The sequence below is a fragment of the Micromys minutus genome (genome assembly GCF_963924665.1).
Source record: "Micromys minutus genome assembly, chromosome: 18".
In the NCBI taxonomy this organism is placed as follows: Eukaryota; Metazoa; Chordata; class Mammalia; order Rodentia; family Muridae; genus Micromys; species Micromys minutus.
This window is the reverse complement of record NC_137953.1, coordinates 38,112,102-38,127,062: the sequence shown is the minus strand read 5'-3', so window position 1 is coordinate 38,127,062 and position 14,961 is coordinate 38,112,102. Positions and strand designations below refer to the sequence as shown.

The window sequence follows — 14,961 nt, the reverse complement described above, 5'->3', positions numbered from 1 at the left end:
CACTAGTTGGATTTAGTTATATAAAGCAAGCCAGTGAGTGAGCAGGCAGGCAAACTGAAAACTGAAGACATGAAGTTGGCTGTGTGCGGGGCAACATGTTGAGAGTGTTTTGGGGGAACTGTAGGAAGGAAGTGAATATTGTCGTAGGTTTTTGAGTGAAGAGGCAGGATACTGAAGGGTCTTTAGGAAAACAGCTTCAGTATACAGGTTCAGATGAACTCGGTTTTGAAATAAAACTGAATTATGAATACAGTAAAACATGGCTTTTTATGATTTTTTTTTGATTTGCCTCCATACGTTGGTCACATAATTCCATTGGTTATTTTATAACCTTGTGGTGGGATTCTAATGATATCCTGGATGTGGAGGAAGGGAGGGGCTCTTGGGAAATGTAGCGTGGTCTCATATGAGCATTTTGCTAGAGACTAAATCACATGGCTGTCTTTCTGTCCTTCCTTCAAGGTCTCTGGGAAGGCTTATTAAGCAAGGATTGGGTTGCAGGAGAGATGTGGTTAAGTTTATGTACGTATTCAAGGACATTGCTTGGCTCTTGGATTTTCTCCTTTTCTTTCCCCTGGTTGTCAGGAACCATCATAACATGATCAGAACACATGAAATTATTAAAAAAAAAGAGCTATTCAACATTTCAGCATGAAAGGGGGATGGGCTTGTGAAACCCCAACCCTATTGAGGGGCTGTTTCCATTTGAAAGATGTTGGAGGATAAAGAGTCATTTTTCCTTCTTCTTCTTCTTTTTCATTTGTGTGTATAAGTGTGTGTGTGTGTGTGTGTGTGTGTGTGTGTGTGTGTGTGTGTGTGTGTGTATGTGTGAGTGTGTGTATAGGTTGACTGGACTCAAATGGATGGCAAGTACATCCAAGTATATTTAGGTAATGCCAATTGGATACAGCAGGTTACCAAAAACAGGAGATACGAAGGAGAGAGGATGTTTATGTGGGATGCTGAAGAAATAGAAGGGGGAATTATGGATGTATATGTGATCAAGATACATTGTATGCATGTGTGGAATTGTAAAAGAATGAATGAGAATATTGTAAAGAAAAAGAGAGAGAAGGAGAAACAGCCTTTGACAGAGGGGTATTCCCGACCACTCCATAGTATCTCCTGCTCACATTTGCCTGCACCTGGCTGTGGTGGAGGAGGCAAATACTGGTTATACAAATTGGGACAGGTGTCATCAAACTGGGAGCGATTTACATGTCTAGGGAGGCTAATTATGATCATTCATGTCCTAGATACTGGAGTTTTGCTGCTGGGTGGGCTTTTGCCTGAACCCAGGGTGAGAGCTTCAATGTTTTTGATCCCAATAGTGGTTTGGCTATAGATTCTGTTTTCCCCATATAGCTGTGTCTCAGCAATCTGGAGCCTGTCTGAGCAGATCCTCCCTCAACAAGATGTCCTTCACACCCACGTTGATCTTCTTTTTCATCTTTTGCCTGGTGTCAGTGGCCTCTATGTTGCAGAATGGCTTCACGATTGTTGTGCTGGGCAGAGAGTGGTTGAGGAATCGGGCACTGCCGGCAGGTGACATGATTGTGGCCTCTCTTGCTTCCTCCCGGTTCTGCTTACATGGGATAGCCATCCTGACCAATGTCTTGGCCTCCTTTGATTTTTGTTACCAAGCGAACTTTTTTGGCATCCTCTGGGACTTCAGTAACACTCTCACTTTCTGGCTGACTGCCTGGCTTGCCATCTTCTACTGTGTGAAGATCTCCTCTTTCTCCCACTCTGTCCTCTTTTGGCTCAAGTGGAGGATTTCCCAGTTAGTTCCTAGGCTGCTGTTGGTATCCCTCATCATGGGTGGCCTGTCGGCCATCATGTCAGCCACCGGGAACATTATTGCCACTCAGACAATCATCTCCCAAGGTTTCCATGGAAACTGCACTTTTGGTTACACATCACTGGACTTCTTTCGGTACTATTATCTGTCTCACGCAGTGCTCATGTGGTTCACTCCTTTCTTCCTGTTTCTGGTGTCCATTATCTTGCTCATGTTCTCACTGTACCGGCACCTGGAGAGGATGAGGGGCCACACGTCTGGGCCTTGGGATCTCCATACTCAGGCACATACCACGGTTCTGAAATCCCTTACCCTTTTCTTCATCCTCTATATATGTTTTTTTCTGGCCCTGATAATTTTTAGTACAAAAAGCAAAACCATGCAGAGTTCCTGGTATTGGACTAGAGAAATCATCATCTACACTGGCATCTTTTTGAACTCCATCATCCTGGTGCTTAGCAACCCCAAGCTGAGAAAGGCCCTGAAGATGAGATTGTAGGATATGTATGCTGCCTGATCATTAGCTTCAAAGGCCTTGGACTAAAGGTGTCTCTGCTCTCAAGTGGTCAAATGAGCTCATGTGTAGCAAGAAGCCATAAGATTTGATCACACTCTTATTTCTTTCCTTCTTTAAATTTCTGCCATGTTCCACATGTTCTTTTTATAACTTTCAGTGTTCCCAGTGTCCCCATCATTTCTGTTAGTTCCTGGTCTGAGTTCTAAATCATCAAGGCTTTTCTTGGCCAGAGGCCATAGTTCCTCCGAGGCTCCCGTGACTCTCTACGAAGGCAAGCTAAATCCTGTTCTTCAAGCCTCATTTCTGCCCGTACTCCATTTATGAAGACACTTGACCATGATCAGTTGTTTTTGTGACGAGGGTTTCTGCAGGTCACCCACCTTGTGACCCCAGCTGTCCCACTCAGCTAAGTCCTGACCTTTCCTTTTACCTATCATTTCTTGTTCTCCCTTTTCTTTCTTTTACCAATCTTCGTCGCCCTCACAATGTATACCCTGACTAAAACTGATCCCACCACACGGCCCACTTCAGATTGATCTAGGCGACTGAGGGCAGTAAGAACTTGTGCAACTGTAGGACCGGCCAATAACTTCACGTCCAATGGAGCTGCATTATGTGATGTGAAAATATTTTTAGGTTTTTGTCAATAAATACAGATGGAAAACAAAGGAAATTCTTAGGTTTTGTTTTATTGTGCAGTTGAGCTGGACATGCAGCCCAGGCTACTACCCTTGTTAGAAGAGGACTTTAAGATAAAACTATATCCTAGTACCTTGGTTTTTGGAGATGACTTCTTATGAAGCTCAAGCTGGTCACAATCTTCCTGCCTCAGCCTTCTGAGCACATTGATTATAGGCAAGACCTAAACTACATGGCAACTATTAATTCTGATAATCTTAGTTTTCCTGCTTGTGTTTGCTCAGGGGTATTTCTGGGATGCTATTGCTCAGGTTTACCTTCGCCAGACTGGAACTTGTGAAAAGTCACATACTAGAAGTGCAAAGAAAAATGTGGCAGCTTTAATGTCCATTAACTTGTGTGTGTGTGTGTGTGTGTGTGTGTGTGTGTGTGTGTGTGTGTTACTATGTACATAACACAATGATAGAGCAGCACATAAATATATTCAATAAATATGCGTATTGCTGTCTGTATCCTTGTTGGTTTAGGTTGTACTTGAATATCATAGACTGTTGACTTTCTTACAGGGCTAGAATATGTGGTGCCAGCATGGTTGGGCTCTGGTTATTGCCTTCTTCCTGGATGCAAACATCTATCTTTTTATAACTTTTATTTTATTTATTTTATAAAATATTATTATAGCTCACAAAATTTGTTACATAATAACATATGATGAATACATAATTTTCTTTTTCTTTTTCTTTTTTTTCTAAGATGGACTGAGGCTTTCACATTTTAGCCTTCCTTCTTCTTGAGCTTCATAAGGTCTGTGAGTTGTTTCTTGGGTATTCAGAGCTTTCTGGGGCTAGTATCCAATTATCAGTGACTGCATAGCATGTGTGTACTTTTGGGACTGGGTTATCTCACTCAGGATGATATTTTCTAGTTCCATCCATTTGCTTAGGAATTTCGTAAAGTCATTGTTTCTAATAGCTGAATAGTACTTCATTGTGTAAATGTACCACACTTTCTGTATCCATTCCTCTGTTGAAGGACATCTGGATTCTTTCCAGCTTCTGGCTATTATAAATAAGGCTGCTATGAACATGGTGGAGCATGTGTTTTTATTATATGTTGGAGCATCTTTGGAGTATATGCCCAGAAGTGGAATAGCTTATGGTAGTACTAGCAAATATCTATCTGTACATTAATATAGCAGAGAAGAGTCTAGGGTTCTTTTATAGACCAACTTTTTAAACTGGAGACACTGTCATAACCTCAAGTGAATCCCTGATGAAACTCAAGCATGTCTGGCCATACCTAATATAAGTGCATTTCTTCTAAAATTACTATGTGTCTGTGTGAGTGTGTGTGTGTATGTTTGTACATCCATAGATGCCCACAAAGGCCAGGAGGATACAGTTGTGGGCTGTTTGAGTCTGCTGACAAGGGTACTAGGAATCAAACTCACGTGCCCTGAAAAAGTGAGCAAGCTCTAAGCTCTCGTCAATCACAAATCTATCTTTCCAGTATAGATAATTGTGTTTCTATTGCCCTACTATTGCCTTACTCTTGTGACACACAACACTGCACTTTATTCAACCCAATGTTGTTGGACTATGTGTGTTGGGAGAGAGGCCACATGACACAGTAGGCTTTCTGAGAACAGCTTTCAGAAGCAGGTTTGTTCTTCCAACATATGGGTCTTGGGGATGGGACTCAGGTCATTAGGTTTGTCATCAAGTGCCTTTCCCCACTAAATTATGTCACTAACTCCTCTGAAGCTGTGTAAGAGTTCTTGGGATGGACTGGATGGTACATAGTACTTAAAAGACAGTGCCACAGGGCCCTGTTTTCTCTTATTTTTTTTGACGTTGAGTGCTGAGTTGAACATTTCTATCCAGAACATCTATTCTAGATTCATATCAAACTATTTTTATATTTATACTTATAAACACTATGAAAATTGAAACCATCAGTTTTGTGTCAACCTGAAAGAAACATCTGGATAAGAGAAAACAAAATGTCACAAATACAAGCAGTGATGAAAATCACATGAGGCAGAAAAGATGACTCAGTGAGTAAGAGAACATATTGCTCTTGCAGAGGACTGAGGTTCAGTTCCTAGCACCCACACAGTAGTTGACAAGCATCTGAAACTCCACTTTTAAGAGATCTGATGCCTTCTTCTAACCTTTATGGGCAGCAGACATGCACATGGTACATACATACACATTTATGCAAAACACTCCTACATACAAAATAAAGTAAATATTAAAACAGTTACGCATCTGAATAAAAATGACTACTCATCTTTTTAAATGAATTTAATTTACACATAATATATGCATAGTAAATGTTTATGGTTTATGATTTCTGTTTGAAAGCGCTTTGACAGCAACTAATTCCCTGTTATAGCCAAATACTTTTCACAGCATTATTATCTAATAGAAGAGGCTTACAAATAGTTGTTAAATCAATTGAGGTTAATTATACATCTTTAATCTTATGAGGCATCGATGGCCTAGGAGGTGGAAGGAAGCAATAAAAGTTTTCTATACTGCAAGGTCTTTGGTTGCTCCAACTCCAGAGTTCAAAGATCCAGTTTGCCTCATTTCTCTAGGTTCAAGTAGAACATGGTCAAAACTCAGTTCAAAGGAACTAGGTCACAGCTTCCCCCACACCCACACCCAGACTGGTGGTCAGTACTGAGGTTACAGATTCTCAGCGATGCTTGGCATTTTCCGTGATTGCTGGGGAGATAAACTCAGACCCTCATTCTTGTGTCGCAAGCATTTGCTGAGCCATTTTCCAAGTCATAGTAATTAATTTTTAATATTTTTTCATTTCTTTATTTGTGTGTGTGTGTGTGTGTGTGTGTGTGTGTGTGTGTGTGTGTGTGTGCTCTTGTGCTCTCAACAAGGTGTTTATATGGAGGCCTGAGGGCAACTTTGTAGAGTTGGTTCTTTTTTTCCACCTTTGTGTGGTTCCAGGGAAGGAACTCAGGTCTTTAGGCTTGTTGGCAAGTACTTTGATCTACAGTGCCGTTTAGCGAGGCCCATGCCTCCAAAGAAAGAGGGATCTAGCTGAGGCCCATGCCTCCAAAGAAAGAGGGATTTAGCTAGAATCCATAGCTGTAAGGTTGGAGCAGAAAGATGTGTAAATCATGTTGCTAACTGTGCTGAGAGAGGCTGGTCTTGGCATTCATGTAGCTCTTGCTCTTCTCTCATGACTTAACTGTGACTTAGATATGGGTCTTCATCTGTAAGTTGAGATAAAATAAATGAGTTTTCTTTTATCTATAAAATTCAGCTGATTTCTTCATGATGCTAAATCCAGAGTTTAAAAAAATTCAAGGCCATAGAACAAATACTTTTCACATTCTAGAGGTGGGCATAACGAAACTCAGGTGCTCCCTGCCACGTTCAAATGCTCACAGCAAGGAGTAGGGCTTGGGTTAAAGCCTGGCTCTTGTCCAGGACTCTCACTGACTATCCTATTGGTTTTCATCAATTTTGGTGAGATGTCATTGTGAAATTCATGGCTAACCAAATTGTTCCTGCAACTGCCTCTTCTGCTCTGTTCTGTTCTACTCTGAATCCTCAACTGATTAGAACTTGAGCTAAACTCTCTCAGGAAAGGTTTGGTCTGTTTCTGTCTCTCTGTCAAAGGGATGTTCTTACACTGTTTCATAGGGTTGCTGTAAGCACTACTTATTTTGAGGGCATCTGGCACAATGTCTAGAACCTAACAATCACCTCTCACCTCTATCATGGACAAGAGCTCTGATATTCAGTAGGGTGCATGCCCTGTGGATTTTATTACCAAGCATCCCCAGGTGTGTGGTCTTAAGTATCAGCTTAGAGATGCATAACTGCCTATGTAAGGGACACCATATGCAAGGGCCTGATACATTATTCACATCGATGTTGACAGTGGGTAGGGGATAGGAACCAGAGCAGGCAAATTCACAGGCAAGCAGGGGAAGACTTTGGAAACAAAGCCTTGGCAATATTTGCATCTATTCTGAGGAGAAGAAACCTTTTTATCCTTCTCAGAGAGCCTGCATTTTCAACTCTGGCTTTACTTTTATGCTTAGAGCTTGTGGAGAGACAAACACATTGGAGAGACTTCTTAGAGCAACAAATTACCCTTCATGGGACCCATCACATCCACAGGAGAAATGAGCACAGGTCATACAGTTCTGGGATGTCAGATTACTGATAAGACCATCATCACTTTATTTATCATTTTAGTTTCTTTATGCCTGGTGGCAGTGGTGGGCAATGGATTTATCATTATAGCACTGGGCATGAAATGGTTTCTCCGGAGAACACTGTCAGCTCATAATAAGTTATTGATAAGTCTAGCAGCCTCTCGCTTCTGTCTCCAATGTGTGGTGATAGGTAAGAATATTTATGTTTTCCTGAATCCATCAAACTTCCCATACAACCCTGTATTACAGCTCCTAAATTTAATGTGGGACTTCTTGACTGCTGCGACCCTCTGGTTCTGCTCTTTGCTAGGTTTCTTCTATTGTGTGAAAATTGCAACCTTAACCCATCCTGTCTTTGTCTGGCTAAAGTACAGGTTGCCTGGGTGGGTACCATGGATGTTGCTCAGTGCTGTGGGGATGTCAAGCTTAACTAGTGTCCTGTGTTTCATAGGCAATCATATAATATATCAGAACTATGTAAGGAGTGGCCAGCAGCCTTGGAATGTCACTGGGAATAGCTTAAGACACTCACTTGAGAAATTCTACTTCTTTTCTATAAAGATAATTATGTGGACAATTCCTACTGTTATCTTTAGTATCTTCATGAGTTTGCTCCTAGTATCTTTGGTAAGGCACATGAAGAAGACAATCTTGGCCCTCTCAGAACTTCAGGATGTTTGGGCACAGGCTCACTTCAAAGCTCTTCTTCAACTGCTCTCCTTCATCATCCTTTTCATCTCCTGTTTTCTGACACTGGTACTCAGTTCTGCCGGCAGCACACCGTATCAGGAATTCAGGTACTGGATGTGGCAGGTGGTGATCCATCTGTGCACAGTGATACACCCCATTGTCCTACTCTTCAGTAACCCTGTTTTGAGAGTGGTGATGAAGAGAGGCTGCTGCTGAAGCTATGGAGTAACCTGAATAGCAGTTGATGGTAACCCTTGGACAGCGGAACACAAGGCACAAGAGCAAAGGACACAACCTCTTCTTTTGTTACATTTGATGTCAATTCCCACTTTATTACCTGATGTATGAATAACAGTGCATAGGGTTCGAGGTGGACTCCAAGATCCTGAAAATAAGCTAGTGTCACCGTGTTATCTGTGGGACCTGATGTCATCAAAGGACCTGAAAGCCATGGCATTCCCTGTGATAGCTCTTGGATGTTAAAATTATAGGCTGGAAACTTGGGTGAAGAGACTCCCAACAAGCCATATGATATTTCATGTGCTGAGTGAGACTGGAGAAGATGCTTAGAACTTCCTTTTGCCTCTGGATGCATTCTGTGGACCACCCTTTCCTTTTCACTACTTCTCAGAACTTTAGACTTTTGCCATGGGAGTTTCTTCCTGTCATCAGAGACAAAGCTAAGACACTCCCTGAATTGAATTTTATAGACAGACCTTGGTGTGGTTTGTGTTTGAGAGCAGCAGTACGTGCCTTCCCGAATGCTTATCAAATGACCTTCTGAGACCTATCAGAAAGCCCAAGGTCTTGGACAGTTTATTGTTGAAATTCTTTACAATGGCTTTGTTTGTCAGTCCTTTCTGTAAATGTCAAGGTTGTAGGTCATATTTACCTTCTCTTGTGTTAATACAAGTTTTTGTTATGGGCTAGATTTTTTATATTGTCCTGGAACTTATGTTTAAGGACAGGAAGACTCGGCTTGATGAGGAACCACACACTGCATCTCTGCCTCTCTTATTTCCTTCACTACACTCAGTTAACCCTTAAGCAGTTCAAACTGACACCTCTCAATTTCAGGTCCCGTTAACATCTCTCAGACAGCATTACTTTCTGCTTGTGACTGCTCCTCCCAGCTCCTCTGGATTAGAAGATAAATCCCTGCTTTTGGATTTTTCAGACTCACATTTGTGCACCTAGCCACATTTCTCCCTTCCAGCCCTTCAACTAAGGCAACACACAAAGTTTTAGCCAGTTCTTCTTTATTACTCTTCCCTTCTTCAACAAATACCCTTCTAACGTTTCCTTTCTGAAAAAACAAAACCACCCCTTCCCATAACTTCCCCATGACAGGCCATTTGCCAATCAGCCCTTTGCTGAACATCCTCTGTGGTCTTTCATGTTGTGCCTCTGTTATTCATTTTGAAGTGCGCTTCTGTAAGGACACATTTCATATTATCTCAGCCCTCACCTTCCTATAGTTTTTGGTATAGGACTCTCTTGATAGCAAATGGTTTCTTAAGAAAGTTGACTTTTTTTTTTTTTTTTTTTTTTTTTTTTTAAGAACAAAAATTCTAGGTAACTTTTGTAAAGGTTTAACAGAAGGTTGTAAATATGGTTAGCTTGTTATTATTTTGGCCCTTTATCTTCTGAAATCCAATCCAATCCCTCTCCTCCGGCTGTCACCACTCACACAGCTTTATGTATGGCTCCCAGGCAGGGAATTTCCAAATTCTAAACCTGTATTTTCTTGCCGAACATTATTGCCTGACATTTCACAAACACTTCATACTTAGCAAACTTAGATTTCATCTTCCTTGTCTCCCTGCTGGCTCTCTCCGTTGTCCTGGTGCCTCTGTCATACTACAGCCTTAGTGGGGGAAAGTCAGACTTCTGAGTTTTCATTCCCTATTTGCTATCTGAACAAATCCAGCATAAGAACAGCATTGCTGACATCCTGATGTGGACTGGGGAAATTCCACATCGTTCCATTGCTAGATGAACAGCTACAAATGCTTATTGGCTACCAAGAGAGGGAGACTCAGTTTTCTCCAGTGATGAACTCCATAAAAGTTATATAATCCCAAGGCATCAGCCCTGAACACATGTACATATGAACAAACTGAATAGATGCTGTAGCAGGCATATATATGTATGTGTATGGATATATACACACACACATATATATTGCACACATGCATGCATCTCTGTGTGTGTGTGTGTGTGTGTGTGTGTGTGTGTGTGTATAGAATACCAATAACTAAAGAAAAGATCATGAATTTCGGACTAAAGACAGGGTAGTTGGAGGTAAAAGATGAAGTGACAGGAGTAAAGGAATTGCATTGTTTATAGCCCTGTCTAGTTTTATGTTGATTTGATACCAACTAGAGTCATCGGAGAGGAGAAAATCCCAGTGAAGAAAATGTTTCCATAAAATCTGGTTATACTCAGGCCTATAGGGAATTTTCTTAACTAGTGAGAGGGCTCAAGCCATTGTGAATAGTTCTGTGTCTGGGCTCATTGTCCTGGGTTCAATAAGAAAGCAGGCTGAGTAAGCCCTGAGGAGCAAGCCAGTAAGCAGCATTCTTTCTCTATCAGCTCCTGCCTCCGGGTTCCTCCCCTGCTTAAATTTCTGTCCTGACTTTCTTCATTGCTAAGCAGTGGTATGGAAGTGTTTGTAAAATAAGTGCTTTCCTGCTCTAGTGGATTTTGTTCATGGTATTTCATACTAGCAATAGCAACCTTCAGCAAGACAGTCACGTGTGAAAATTAAAAAAAAAAAAAAAAAAAAAAAAACGGTAAAACTATTAAAGAAAAGAGAATGCTCATATGTGCCCTTGTGATGCCAAGCTACACAAAGCAGCCCATGGAGTAATGGAGAGTGAGCCCAAGATGAGACTGGTGAAGTTGTCAGTTAAACCAGTTCCTGAAGTGGAAAATTATGTCTTAAAAACAAAGGTGCAAGCAAAAGGAAAAGGAGCAGTTGGGGAGATGGTTCACGGGGAGATGGTTCACCAGGTAAGAGTACTTGCTTCAAAGGCATAAAGATCTGAGTTCAAACCCCCAGCACTCACATGAAAATTTGGGGATGGCCACTTCTGTACCTGTAGCCCCAGTACACTGTAGGGGACAAGACAAGGGCTTGCCAGGGTTTGCTGGCTGCCACCCTTAGCCCAGGTTCAGTGAGAGACATTGTTTCAAGGGAGTATGGTGGAGAGTGATAGAATGGGGCACTTGACACACCCCTCCGGCTTCTGTGAACTCATACACATGTGAACACACACACACACACACACACACACACACACATTCATTGTTTTCCCACTCACTCCATAGCACCTTATATATGATATTAAATTGCTACTTGGTAGACGTAAGAAATAGCTTATCAGTATTTATGATATTAAGTTATATCTTAAAATTTCCTTCATATACACCTTCAAAGGTTTTTTGTGTTTATTTAAGTGTTTGAGTGTTTTCTCTTCATGTGTGTGTGTACCATGTGTGGGCAATGCCTGCAGAGGCAGAAGACGGCGTGAGACCCTTTGAGAGCTGGGGATACAAAAAATTGTGAGTTGCCATGTAGGTTCTGGGAATCAAGTCTAGGTCCTTTTCAAGAGCAACAAGGGCTCTTAATCATTGAGCCATCTCTCCAGACTCTTATATGCTTTTCTGAGGTCTAATGTAGTTCAGCCAGACAGACCTATTATGGAGCTGAAGATAACCTCTTTTTTTTTTAAATTTGGGAGGTTATTTTTCATAGTAATTTCCAAGAATATTTCATATATATTTATTATCTGTGAATATAATATTTTATTTATTTTAATTAAATATAACTGTCATAAGAAAAAAACTGTGTTGTTCATGAATATAGTGAAAGCATACCATTTTTTTTTCATAAGAAAATCTAGGATTTCCAGTCAGGTTTGACATGTGAGAATATTTACAGCATCTTCCTAAGTCCTAAAAAGAAGTAAAAGACATTTAAAAATGTTTAGAAACACAGTTGCTACTCAACATGCCAGGACTGTGATACTGTGAATATAATCTCTTATCTTCACTCCAAGAACATAATTGTTTTTATATTGGAAACTGGAAAGTTGTTAGAAACATTGTCTGCAAAGAAATAATGGCTTCTTAGATTGTTTTCAGTATCTGTGTTGATAATCATGTCTGAACCGAAATGTTTCTCAATACCATCAATAAATTATATCAATTATGAAAGGAAACAATCTAGCCTCAAGCATTTTATTATCACAACACTAACTGCACTAAGACAACTACCCTTGCTCTGATCTATTTCAAGAATACCTAACCATTTCTTAGTACCTATCGGGGAAAAAAACAAACAAACAAACAAACAAACAAACAAACAAACAAAAAAAACCACAGACCTCTGAACTAGCCATTCAAATACCTCTACTGTCTGGTAACAGCTTTTAGGAGAATCCTACATTTCAATGAATTTGGATTGTCACTATGGTGAGTGAATGTAAAGTTTCTTCTCTGAAGCTGGGAAGTTCCCTATCACATGTGCCTGTCAGAATTCTATTCAACATTCTGCACTTTCTTTGACTTTTAAAGGTTGGCCTATGCGTCTTCTCCAGTTGAAGCCTTTATGAATGCTCCCCAAGCTTTGTTCTTCCCCACTTTTGAGGATACCCAAGTTGGTATTTTCCAGTTGTGACTTGAATTTGACCTTGTGGTTCTGTTGTTTCTTTGTTGTGTCCTCCCTGGGAGCTATTAACTTCTTGAAGGAATGGGTGATTCATGCTCTTGCATGTGTCCTCCGCAGTGCTTATAAACACTTGTTGCCTTAAACACATGGACTAGTGCACCTGAAAACTAGGTATGACACACATACATCTGCTTGTATATTTATATGTGGCTGCCTGTGACTCAGTGCCTAGGTTTAAACTATAACCTTTTCATTAAGTCACTGGCTTGCTTTCTAAAACTATGTTCCATTTTATATTTGAGGTATGTACCATAGAGGAATAATAAATGTAGAGGTGAGAGTGAACTACCATCTTCTGATGCCTTTCCATCCTTATTATACATTACTGTGTTGCTAAGCAACTGTGCACCATTGGGCTGTATCACATCTACATGAGAAGCCAGACTTCCTCTGCAAAGTGCCCTAAAACAGACTTTCTTTGTTGCTTTTGGTTTTCACATCATTAGCTAAGAGTAGCCCACAATCCAAATGACTTCCCCACAGGAACAAGTTCCTTTAGAGTTTGAAGATATAGGAAAATACACAAGGAGCAGTTTTTTGCCTTTAAGAATGCCTAATGATAATTTGTTATGATCAACTTTTGTTCACAGACCAGTTTTTTAATATATTCCATTGGTGATGTTGATAATGCTTACTCATTGAGTATATAACTTGTCTAAGACATGAGGCTAGAATATTAATTCAGATCTTTTATATGCTTTAATATTTTTTGCTTGTTTATTTATTTATTTATATGAATGTATGTCAAGACCAGAAAAAGGCACCAAATTTCCTGGAATTGGCGTTAAAGATGTTTGTAAGCTATCATGTGGGTCCTGAGAATCAAACCCAGGTCCTCTTCAAGAGCAGCAAGTGTTTTAAATCACTAAATCATCTCTAGAACCCCTACACACTTGACTTTTAAATATCATAGCAGAGTGGAAAACACAATCCGGTCATATTAATGTTATGGATAGCCAGTAGTAAAAAATGGAATTATTGACTGCTGTCATATCTTAAACAGTGTTGACTGAGAATGTGGCTCAGCTAGAGTACTTACCTGCTATGCACAAGGCTTTGAGTTTGATATTTTTGGTACTGAATGGCCACCACTACCAGACAGTACATAAGTGGAAAACCATGATAGGCAAAGCATTGTAAGCCATGGGGTAAAGGACTATTTAACATTGCATCAGCAAATTAATGTTCCAACCTGAAAGAACAAAAACAAAGTCAATTCAGTATACTTTCAAAGCATATAATATTTAATGTAAATGTTGCCTGAAATTTAAAAATTCTGTTTATTTTTTTACTAATGATTCAACTTGTTCCTTATATTTTATTCTGTACAATACTATCTCTAAATTTTAAGGAACCTAATGTGGCTTGTAATCTACAGAAGGCTGAGGCAGTAGGTTGCTATTAGCTAAAGGACAGCCTGGGCTATATAGTGAATTTCAGGTCAGCCTGGAATATATAGTAAGTTCCAGGTCAGCCTGGGATACAGTGAGATACTGTTGGAAAATAACAAACCAATAAATCAACAAATAAACAAAGAAATTAAGAATTTAAAGAAATGTTTTTATACATTTTTTATTGCATTTATGTTGCTAAACAGTCTGCATATAATCTTCAATTACTTCAAGTAGAGAAACTCCCCTTCTTTAAGACAAAGGCCAGAAATGTCAATCATAATGAAAATATTTTCAGGACAGTCATCACTACAGCTTACTATATAAATAAAATCTAAAAGAATTTGTGAGATCATTGCCAAATATCCTAGAATTCTTGAAAAAGTTTTAATATTAATTTTTGATAAACAATACATTTAGTAATATGACCTATTTATATTATCTGAAAACTTGCAGCATATTTATTGAATTTAGAGACAGTCTTACAAAGTTCAAAAATTTTTAAAAATGACCATAACTGTCATTGTTTTCATTTTAGAAAATTTCTAAGTTAGAGAAAGAAATTAGGTTATAGGCAATAGAAGTGTGAAGGAAAAATTTAAAAAAATATTTACTTATTTGTGAGAGGTTAGAAGGTCACCATATTTCCTGGAAGTAGAATTAAAGATGGTTGTAAATTATCATGTAGGTGTGGAAGACTAGAACCAGGTGTTCTAAACTGCTAAGTCATCTCTCCAGCCCAGAAAAAAATTGTGCAATTATGTATATGTATAATTACATAAATATATGTGGATAGAGTCATATGGGAAAAAACATATGTACAAAGTCAAAGATTATCATGGACATTGAATAAAGCTTAGAGGAAGGCAGTGAAGCTAGACAGCTCTCTTCTATCTTAAAATATTGTATAGCTTCACTATTTAAAAATATGCATACTAGAAAAGACAGTCCAGGATACCAAATTTATACAAATTATACAAAAAATTATACAAA

General features: G+C 39.5%; 2 protein-coding genes across 2 annotated transcripts; both read left to right on the top strand.

Moving 5' to 3' along the window:
* Positions 1-1,415: 1,415 nt before the first annotated feature.
* LOC308432625 (taste receptor type 2 member 143-like) lies at positions 1,416-2,300 on the top strand (the record flags this gene model as incomplete). The annotated part of the gene is made up of 1 exon (XM_080932395.1): positions 1,416-2,300. The coding sequence occupies one exon, from the start codon at positions 1,416-1,418 to the stop codon at positions 2,298-2,300; it is 885 nt and encodes a 294-aa protein (XP_080788521.1).
* A 4,792-nt stretch (positions 2,301-7,092) lies between these two features.
* TAS2R60 (taste 2 receptor member 60) lies at positions 7,093-8,058 on the top strand (the record flags this gene model as incomplete). The annotated part of the gene is made up of 1 exon (XM_080932217.1): positions 7,093-8,058. One exon carries the CDS (start codon positions 7,093-7,095, stop codon positions 8,056-8,058), a length of 966 nt encoding a protein of 321 aa, XP_080788343.1.
* Between the last annotated feature and the right edge of the window lie 6,903 nt (positions 8,059-14,961).